Here is a 10,933-nt window from a genome sequence, read left to right as displayed (position 1 = left end):
AAAGACGCCAATAAGGACAAGGGTGGACCCGAAGAAGAGAAAGTTGAATACTAAACACACTAATATGTCCAAAATAAGCTATGGATTTACTTGGGGTACTCCTAAGGATATGCGATGGGTAGTCTTGGGATTCGAGACGAGAATCTTGGGAAATTCTGGTCGAGATCTTGGGATGGAGTAAAAATGTGGATGGCATCACTGATGCCAACGCTCCTCGCAGATTGTGTCACAGTGGCTCATAGAGTGCATCACAGTGGCCCACAGAATGTATAGGGACCACAGTGGCTCACAGACGGTGTCCTGGTGGTTTACAGAATCTGCCACATCGGCTCGCAGAATTTTTGGAGTGAGGGTCTCTCCTTCGATCGGCAAAGTTCGGATCGTGCAAGATGCATGATTCATACCAATCGTCGTCCTTTAGCTCAGCAAATATCGATGACATGTCATCGTTTGTGTTTCAGGCTATTTCTCAAATCACCGGCGAACCCTGACTTGCTCTACATTATCTTCTTTCTGCACAATCAGCTGACGATCACAGTTCTTCTAGTTCTGATCTTCGGCAGCAAGGTAAGAATGGAAAACACATAGCTCACTTGCAAGCACATACATAGGTAATACGTTACTGACAACACATAGCCTGCTGGCTTATAAATGCCTATAGTAACTGACATGCACGCAGCACACTCGCTAAAAAGGGATACCTAATGATAGTACTGTAATAAAGAGCTGAACGAAGTGACCTGACTCGGTCACCTCATTCACACAACGACTTGTTGGCCTGACCTGACTTAAGTTGGCTAAAGGACTCCAGAAAAAAGAGTGAAATAATGTTAATATCGTGTCTCGCTCAGTGAGTGCAACATGAAAAGAAGTATTAAAAAGCATGCGATGTGTTAGCCGACCAAATGAAAAAAGGCTCCAACAGAACTGAGACAAACATGTTGTTGATCGTTTATAAGTATACGAGGAAGGATACTTTATGAGTTTCTTTTAATGTAACGTCAACCTTCTGGGAGCGGCAGCGTTATTACAGCATACCTACTGTTTTTGTTGTGAGCGCTATTACAGCATTCTGTTTTTCATTTTATTTCACCTATCAAAAGATACAATTGCAGCTTTTGTTGCTGACGGTTCTTTTCTTTTTAATAACGGAGACGGCAATGGCCTAACCGTGCGGTCCAAAATGGCGGGTGTGCGCCCCATCGGGCTCCCACCGAGCTCTCCTAGCGGTCATTACAGTGCTGGCGCCGAGGGGAACGAGAGCCGCGGCGGCGGCGGTTGGGGTCGGCCGCGCCGTCCACCGACCTGTGGGACGTGGCAGGCACCGGAACGGGCGTTTATCCGGACTTTTTGCCGCCTCTGCTGAGGTGTATACAGACGGTATGCTATTTACATCGCCACCAGCGCCGCCGCCGGGTTCCATTCAGAGGCGAAGAGCAGCCGCCGGCCCGCTGCTGTTATGATGTCCGGAAGCCACGACAGCGTGAGGCCTTCCAGGCAGCTTCAAATGTACGAGTAACTGGAGCTTGTTAGATGGGAAGTTGTATCCCAAAAGTGAAAAGGTACTACAACTAACGGGCCAGCGGCGCTGTGTATCAAACGGAGATATTTGAGTGGAGGGGATGCTTGAGGATTATTGTTTGCTTGCAGACTTATGGTTCCTTAATCCTACTTACTTGAGAGTCACTTGTTGGTCTGGTCAGTTAGGGTTGTGGCTCTTTGTAATGATCTTAACCCTCGCCGGCACAGGCCATTTTTTAATGATCGTATGTATGTACTACAAATGCAACATTGCCCATTGCATCGCTAGTTTCGATCATCTTAACTATTTCGTTTGCTTTGAATGCGTCTTCAATTTGAAAGCATGCCTACTTACCTTCTTCTTTTCCGCTCCTCTCTCTTTCAACCATCCCATCCTCTGCCGCGCAGCCGCCCCAGCAAAGGGCAATTCGCTAGCGAATGCGAGAAATGATATTGCGTTTCGCCTACTTATGAGGCAGATGGTCAAATAAGGAAGGATGCTCGAGATGAATGATACAGAAGTTATGAAGGGCGTGATTTTCGTGGGCGGCGCAGTTTCGTAAATTGCGCTGCTGACGTTAACGAGGCAGCGTCATCGGGCAAAATACAAAATGACCCAACCAAAGAGGGACGAAAATGTGTTACTTAGGTATACAGCTGCTATTGCACAACTATTATGTGGCACCCTTCACAATTTTACTTCCCATTTCAGAATCACGTTGCAATACATCGCTTGGATTGACCGCGAAAAAATATGAAGCATATGTTGTTACGGGGTAAAATACTCGTTTTAAATGTTTACAATGCAACAGCTCATCATATCATAAAAACTTCTGCTTGTTAGATTTAAATCATGTCTTGCATGATGTCAAATAAGTTTTCTGGTCATTCGGGTTGGTTGGTTTATCACGCCAAATCACCAATCGGTTGCATGATACGTAACGTAATCCTTGATATTGTTGATCTGACGACACCTTGTCTAGATAGTAGATATGCTGCCTAGAGTCATCATGTCCAGGAAGATATCGACGGCTCATTCAGTGTTGTATATTATATCATACCGCCTCTGGACAAATCTGTCCGTTCCCTCAGTGACCCTCCCCAGTCCCCGGTGATCACCTTGCCATCCACGAAAGAGTTAGGTACTGGATAAGGTTGTGGTCTTAAAGGGGGCTCATATTCTTGTATCACCATATTCAGGAAAAAGAAAATGTTGGCATTGCAACACTCCATTAAACCCATTTCAGGTATTAAGTAGAGTGATGAACCCTACTCAATGGATCGTTATTTATCCTGCCGTTTCTTTGCATCATTAAAGAATATTATTTTGGGTATCGCAGACTACGCCCTTTTTTACAAAAAAAAAGTTTTTTTTTGCCCGTCCTTCACAAAAAAGTCTACGATAGGTGCTTAGGTAGTTACCGAATGAAATACAGCTCAGGCGTGACAATGCCAGGATGTTCGGAGGAAGTGATGAAAACAAGTGAAGGGTTCCAAGAATTCGTATCGAATCCGTTTGTTTGTCAATCATTTAAGTGCTTCAGCGATTTTCTTTCTTTCTTTCTTTCTTTCTTCCTTTCTTTCTTTCTTTCTTTCTCCTCCCTCTGCTAACCCTCTTTTGACATTTCTCCGCAGGTCTACATGGTGATGAAGGGCCAGGGCCGCTCGGAAGGTGCCAACTCGTCGGCCCTAAAGCCGTCATCGGCCAAGTTTCTGGGCGGCAGCAAAAACTCAGAGCCAGTTGGGTCGAATCCGGCGCCGACCATCGGCGGCTCCATGGGCTCGCTGGACCTCTTCAAGCTGTCCGACGTCAACATACAGGTGATTACTGACGCGTATCGGGTGTGTGGATCGGAGGGATCAGCACTCAGCAAATAACTATATAGGCGACTGTTTAATGTTGATACTGGCATGTCCCTTGAACTCTGGAAGGGTATGTTGCAAATAAATTTGCTTAACCAGTTCCAATTATTCTAAATTCGTTAAGCTTTGCATCGCATCGCATTGTCCTCAACAAACGTTTCGTGGTTCATTTTAAACGCAACCGTGTCTAAGCCATATCATTCCCCTTCTTCCAACATGGAAAGCTTGTGTCTCATTTATCTACTATCAACCATGCTCGAGTTCGCGCCTCCTTTATAGGTTAGCTGGTCCGCGTTTCCCGGTGGATAGGTAGGCTTGCCCGCTGAACAGCCGGGTACTGCGGGTTGCATACCCATCAGTAAACCCGGCCGACTGCGAGGCCTGCTTCAACGCAGACTCAACCGGCTCGGCGTCAAAGTTGATATGAGTGATATTAAATTTTTATTAGAAGTGGAACTTTTAGATAATACTGCGTTATTTTATTTCCTGTTTTCTCGCATTCTACCTATGATCGGTATGTTGTCGTCTCATGGATGCTTTCTTTCGTCTTAAAATGATCGAGTTCGGGATGCAGTTGTTTCCCATCTTTTTCCCAAATGATTAGGGTTGGCTTTTGTTAACATCACTTTGGTCGGTAGGTATTTGGCTTGTCTTCGGTTTCCTAATATCTTGAAATGGACATTACTTGCAGGGACCTTAGTACATTACTCCCAGAAGACCGGCTGGTCTGGGTACCCTAACCAAACAAAATAAAAGATAATCACTATCTTGGGGACATGGGCTGAACACTGAGCAGCCGCGGGTCCGAGCTAGCTTAGCCGTAACGACTGTCGGCATATTCCGACAGAATGGGCTGAGCAGCCCCCGAGTTCTGGCGTGGGATCTAAATGTAATGAGCAGAAGCCGAAAACATGGCACAGATGGACTTTGCCTGTCGTAGTCTGTTGGTCCCGCTGCAAATCACTTTTCCCACATGCATTTACATTTTGTTTTATGACACAGACAGATGGGCAGACAGACACAAGACTTCCAAGCCCAGCCCAGCTTTTATTTTTGCTCTCTCACCGAATGATCTTTCTGGACATGCTTTCCATTTCCCAGTTTCGAATCAAGAAGCGTATTAATAATGCAAACTAGCCTCAACGCGGTAATGGTGGTCAGTTAAAGTACGGTGTAGACATTGTACCTACATCAGAGAGACACGCACTGTTGGGCGTAGACAATCCATATAACCCTGATCCTATAGATGGACCCATCACTGCCTTATCATCTGCCATGGAACAAAGTACTAACACGTCCCCTGACTCTCTAGTGCACCGCCCACGGTGTGGCCGCGCCAGGACGTCGGTGCTCTGTCGCCGCCGATGGGGGGTCACCGGGGTCACGACTGTGATTGTCAGCTGCGCGGCCGTGCGGCGGCCCGACAGTCGGTCCCGGCGGGTCCCGGGGGGTTCATGTGCTCCCAACAGTCATCAGCTGTCGTCTCGCCGCGCTGAGTCACACTGCTCACACGTATCGACCCCAGCACGCGCCGAAGGCCAGGTCACCAAAGGTCAGAGGTCAGGGACGCGTGGACAGCAAGTTGGGGGGTGTGCGTGGAGCCAGGAGGCAGGCTACGTCAGTTCGATGCAGGGAAGTCATTGCCAGCTGAACGACATGCTTTCTTGTAAGCATTCATCCTGATACTGACGTGTTATTTGTAGTTATTTAATGGGATCCTAAATCTAAACAAAATCTAAGATAACCATCCAGGTAACAAACTATCATCTGAAGTAATTAAACAAGTATTATTCTCTGTTTTCCTGCTGTTAACTGTTCTGCAGATTCCAAGGTTCGTCCAGTTCGTAGACATCACGTCATTAGCAACATCGATCGACATTTCTGGAGACGAACCCGGACTCATCAAAACAACCTCGCGCTTGATATGAAAACCGTATTCTTGATGCACAAGCATTCCATTTGACGTAACATCTGGTTATAAAACTAGTCACCCATTAGCCGCCTATTAAATTCAAGGAAAATTATCTAGGCTCAACGCTGAAGTCGGTGAACTTCAGTCTGTTCGGCAGTCCGTGATTTTTCTTTGGACGTCTACACAGGTGAATGCTCAGTCGTTGGGATTTCAGATAATTTTCACATTAAGAAATAAAAATATGAATTAGTGACATTTTAGCCTGCCCAGCGAAAACGTCTTTTTATAAACTGTCTGCTTACCTTAAAGCTTAAATACCGGCAGCGGGTGCAACGCATAGCAAAATCCGAACTAATAATCCAAAGGAGGCTCTTTTACCCTCTACCTATAGGGCATACCGCTATTGCGCCCCCCCCCCCCCGATTTTTAGCCTAGTTAATCGCGTCATTTTATTATTTATTCGGAAATGTCCCCAACCCTTGACGTGGCGTATTGCAGGCCAGTGTTTCACTCGGACGTGTCTCCAGGCCATTGTCGAACAGATAGCAGGCTGGCGGTCGTGTTCCGAGGCAAAATGATAGTAGTCCGGCAAGCACAGGTCATGTTTAGGGACGCAGTGTCCGTTTCGTAGGCGCGGACAGTGTTTACGGCCTAATACCTGACCTGATGACCGTCTTTAACTGGACCCAGGGGCTGTGCTGAAACGATAAAGAACCAGACTGCATGGTGGAATTTGGCCGGAGGCGGTCGCGGGGCCGGCTCGGCAGGAGAGTATCGATCTCGGGACGCTCGGTCAGAGGCCCGGCTGGAGAGGTGGCACCGGCTGGGTGAGGGTGACCCCGAACCCCGCCCGGAGAACAACTATATCAGCCGCCGCTAATATCGCGGTATTTCTGCGCCCAGGACTTCCATTCCCTCGCGGTAGATCAGACTTTATAGCCAACGATTGGGAGAAATTAGTCATAATTGATGTTATTAGCGTAGGGACTACCTTAGCGCTGTTGTAAGTATGACCATTGGAACATTTTCGGTTGAAGCATCCAAAGGTTAACCCTATTAATGGCAGGCTCCTGGCTACCCCTATTAGTGGCAGGGGGGGCTGTTTACGACCCCCCCCCCCGATATCTCGAGATCTAACGGGCCGATTTTCAAAATTCAAACGGCATTCGATTTCGCTTAACGTGATCTACATTTCAAAAAAAAAATGTCAATAGGGGGGTAGAGGGGGATAAAAACGGGCAAATTGCAGATACATTTTACTGTTTATCACGGCCAGGTTTCTGAACCAATCTTAATGCAACTTTTGCCGGTCGATAGAGAATGAACCAGGAATTCACATGGATCCTAAAAATATGCATTTTCAAAAATCATAGGCGGATACAGATCATTGAGATTGGGGGTACACAAAAAGTATAGTAAATAAGGTTTTTGTTGGTACTGTTTCTAAAAAGGGTGGCAACTGGCAATGGTCTTGTTACGTTACAATTTTCTTATGAGAGAACGACTACAATTGTATTGGTCATGCATAGGCGGTGTCAGGGCACCTATGTTGGGAGGTAAAACATAACCCCCCCCCCCCCTTTTTGGACGCCTGGATCCGCCTATTATAGCAAAAACGTGTCAAAAGAGGATGCACAATAACTTTGTATATGTTATCACATGATACCTTTCATTCACTGTTCGTAAAACTGGTGCATACATTTATAATACATCAGCATCGTGATCTTCGCCCAAATGACTCGCTTCACGAATAGGACCCCCCAATTCCCAGTGCTCTGGAGCCGCCCCTGGTAAAGTTATGAACTTGAAATTTTCAGGGAATGTGCCCGATTTAGTTTTAGGAAAAGTCAGAAAATTTCAGCATCGTAGCTTCAGCGGTTTCGGAGATATTCCCGAAAAACCTGAGGGGTGGATGAAAACAATCCCCCCCTGCCACTAATAGGGTTAATATGTAGATTGTAGAATCATTCCAAAGCTAGCATTTCGACAAGCAAAGCTGTCGCCGGATTGGAAGAGCACTTCAGACATAAAGCCGTCCAGAGTAGGCATATTTACGATGCGAAAAGCGTCCTTGCTTGCGTCAAACCCTGTTAGTGATACTCGACGTAAATGTAATATCAGTGAAGCTCTGAATATACCAAAGTGGTACGCATGCACTGCCAATGACGTTTATTTGATCTTGTCATCCTGGATAATTGAATTATTTCGTAATGTGCGCTGGAGCTCATCCTGGATGTTCAAGCTTGAAATTAGTCCCTGAAATTAGTTCGCAGCAGGACCTAAAATCCATCACGATAAGCCCTGCTAAGTGCACATTTGTTATATGTAGACTAACTTTCACCTCTAGCCAGTACGGTATTAGTTTGTCCTTACCATACCACCGCCAATAGGTATGCATCTCACTACCTTTGTAAGTACGAATTAAGTGTGTAAGTTAACCTCTCTTTGTGACGTTACCCGCCCCCTCTCTGTCCTTCCTCAGAACGAGCTGGACAAGGTGACGCGCTACCTGGAGCTGCTCGTGTCGCGGGGCAGGCCACTCGGTGACGATACCTGGCACGCCCAGCTGGAGGCCATGCTGGCGGCCGCGCGCGGCGAGAGCGCCCACCGCGCCGTCGACCGGGCCATGCAGGACGGCATGGGCATCGCGCCGTCGCCCAAGGTGGACTCGATGTTGGCCCAGGTCACCGGTCAGCTGGTGACAACCGTGATCCGGGAACACACTGCGCCGACCGGCGAGGCTCGGCTCGAGACCCCGCCGCCGTCGGTAGCCCCGTCGGCGCCGCCGGCTGAGGTCGGGCCCTCGGTGGTGCTCGGGTTCGAGGGAGTGGTGGTGGACGGTGGACGGGCGCCGCAGCAGGGTGCGGCCCAGCGCCAGGAAGTGGCGGTGGACGCGACTCCGTACGTGGTGATGGCCGAGGCGCAGGTGCAGACGTGTGCGGCCGGGCGCGGCCAGAAGCGCCACTCGGCCACGCAGACGATCCGCACCATGGCGGCTCCGCTGGCGTCTGTGCCGACCGAGACCGACATCAGCTCCTCCGGGTCATCACGGCGCCCCTCCAGCTCCGGCTCCGACTCCAGCCGCTCCTCCGGCTCCGGCTCCGGCTCCGGCTGCAACCCAGCCGACTCGGCCTCCGAGGACTCCGGCAGCACGTGCGAGTGCGCGCGGTGCGGAGCGAAGGGAGTGCCACCGCCCGCGGCGACACCGCCAGAGGCCGGCTCGGCGCGTCTTCCCGTGCCCAGGAAGAGGAACGCGAGGCACCGGCGGCGGCCGCGGTCGCTGCAGGCCATCCGGCTGAGCGATCGCTCTCGGTTTACCGAGGCAGTGACAGTGTGAGTGGTGACTGCCGCGGGACGGTGTCAGTGTCAGTGTCAGACTGTCAGACAGTGACACGGTACAGTGACCGTGTCAGACGGTGCTAGAAGCAGCGGTGAGCTGTGGTATGTCCGAAGACGCGATATGTGTAAGAACAGGTGAGAACAGTGGTGAACAGAGGTGGTGGCGACTAGCAGAGACGTTCGTCGGTCGTACTGCATGGCGGGATGGCCTGGACAGTGAGGTATGAATTCTGGTGGGACCTGTGTGTGGCAATGAATATTGATGGGATTACATTGCGCTGTGTTGGGTCGGCTCCTTGGTTACCGAGCAAAACTATTAGTGGGTTCATTCAGTCCAGAAATCGATGTTTTGCTCATTGATGTGCATAATGTTTTGAAAGTCTCTTCTTCAAAACGTGATGTGCTTGATATGTGCATTGTTTTTGTCGTTTCAAAAAGTACTAGTATTTCACTTTTGAACTGTTCGCTGTAGTTTCCCTGTTGAATGTTAGATATTGATTTTAGCTCCCAGGCAATAAATAAAAAGGTTTATAAAAGAATTAAATCTATTCGTGATCAATATTAACTTCATCTCGCGTTGATTTTCATTCATTGAGTTAATCTCCAATATTTAGGTATAATCCGTTGGGAGGGAGCCAAAGTCATTATTAAACCCCGCGTTGCGGATGAACGTTAATTAGATACTTAAATTAGGCCAGGAGGAGACTGTAATAATCGACTCTGGCGAGCGTTTTATATGGGGTGACGGATTCGCAGTGTCGCTCGAGTAGGTAACGGTGTTGGTTTGAGTGTAAGGATGCAGCCGAGTCTGGCATTTGTCGTGTCCGGTCCGGACCGCGCTGATCTCGGACCGCCGCTGGTCCCGGACCGCGCTGGTCCCGGACCGCGCTGGTCCCGGACCGCTGCGGTCCCTCGTTGTCCGCTGTCGGTCAGTGAGCGACCGGCCGGTATGTGGTCGGTCATTCACATCCGGCGCTCAATGTCTCGCTGTGTCAGACATGTGCCATAATGCCAAACGTATCTGCATTGCCGTTGTCTCCAGCTGTTAATGCAATGAAGAGAACAGCTCTTTCTGTGACTTGTAGTTTGTGTCGTTATTTTTGGGTATCTGAAAAGCGATGCGTACTCTGGTTTGTTCACAATCAACTACATTTATTCCGACTTTTATTATTCAAATTTAGCACCCATAGTCACGATCTCGCTTGCAAGATTTGCTTATCTATGTATAAACCAATCAACAGTCCTTCGATGTGTCCAATTTTCGTTCCAGTTAGACAAAGCAGCTTATATACCACGTAGAATACTATGGTTTACACCAAAACAATTCATATCGAATTAAAGTAAGGATGGAAAATAGAATTGTGCTCGGTGGTTTGGGAGTATCGTATCATCACTTAGATTGTAGTACATAGCCAATGCGGCGGCACCACAAAAAAAAAGATGCTGGCCCAAGAGCGCCGGGGTCATCTTCTTTATCAAGATCATTTGAATGTGAGTGATCCTGATCACCCACTCGAAAGTGGTGGGTGGAAAGCTTTGTTGAGGGCAGTTGATGATTGATATCAGCGTTAAACATATCACGTCTGTTTTTATATATCTTACCGTATCATATTAGCCGTTTTCACGACGGGCTTTCCGGCGAGTGCGCCTAATTTGACCAGATCTGCACCTAATCTCTTTTACAGCAAATATCTTTATTTTATGAATGTATTTCAGTGTTTTAATCGATGATACTCTCTGATAATATGACAGAGCAGGCATTTAACCCTCGCCCTGGCAGGGGGGAGGGTCGATGCGACCCCCCCCCCTAAGGTTTTTCGAGGATAGCGTAAAAACGGCGGCGCGCAGCGCCGCCAAATTTGGCACAGCCTATGGGGCAACCTTTTTACATATGACCTGAAAATTTCAGGTCCGGGTGACCTTGGGTCAGGTCACCAGGTCAGAAAAACCGGTACAAGGTCATGGTCAAATTTCAATTTTCTTTTTGCACCTGTCCAACTCACAGTTTTGCACTGATTTCCTTCAAACTTTCAGGATGTGCTAAGGTCACCGAGTTGTATAACATATATTTCGGGTTTTTTGAGGTCACTGACCTGAGGTCAGTTAGAGGTCATAACGTCGTAATGTTAAGCCTATGGGAAAATACTAAATTCGGAAAATACTGGAGATATCCGCTTCGTTCTATCACTTTTGTGCTTTGAAACCACAGTACTTAACAGCAGGTCACTTGGTGCTTCTTTGTTTGGTGTACTTATTCATGGGTCAGGTCAAATGAGGTCAACTGAGGTCAAATGACGT

The 10,933-nt window shown here is 48.1% G+C and overlaps 1 protein-coding gene across 1 annotated transcript; it reads left to right on the top strand.

Annotated features, from left to right (window-relative positions):
• The first annotated feature begins 464 nt into the window (after positions 1 to 464).
• On the top strand, positions 465 to 9,767 carry LOC122383237. Its single transcript, XM_043369465.1, has 3 exons — positions 465 to 567; positions 3,157 to 3,342; positions 7,779 to 9,767. Exons 2-3 carry the CDS (start codon positions 3,163 to 3,165, stop codon positions 8,631 to 8,633), a joined length of 1,035 nt encoding a protein of 344 aa, XP_043225400.1. The 5' UTR covers positions 465 to 567; positions 3,157 to 3,162; the 3' UTR covers positions 8,634 to 9,767.
• The last annotated feature ends 1,166 nt before the right edge of the window (positions 9,768 to 10,933 follow it).

The sequence above is a fragment of the Amphibalanus amphitrite genome, unplaced genomic scaffold (genome assembly GCF_019059575.1).
Source record: "Amphibalanus amphitrite isolate SeventyFive unplaced genomic scaffold, NRLGWU_Aamphi_draft 000158F_arrow, whole genome shotgun sequence".
In the NCBI taxonomy this organism is placed as follows: Eukaryota; Metazoa; Arthropoda; class Thecostraca; order Balanomorpha; family Balanidae; genus Amphibalanus; species Amphibalanus amphitrite.
Note: the sequence above shows the minus strand (reverse complement) of the source record. Positions and strands in the feature narration are given on the sequence as shown.

Excerpts from the sequence above, each read along its gene's own strand:
- LOC122383237 (XM_043369465.1), top strand. The coding sequence starts at position 3,163 with ATGGTGATGAAGGGCCAGGGCCGCTCGGAAGGTGCCAACTCGTCGGCC. Across the intron at positions 3,343-7,778 it reads TGTCCGACGTCAACATACAG|AACGAGCTGGACAAGGTGAC; the intron begins GTGATTACTGAC and ends GTCCTTCCTCAG.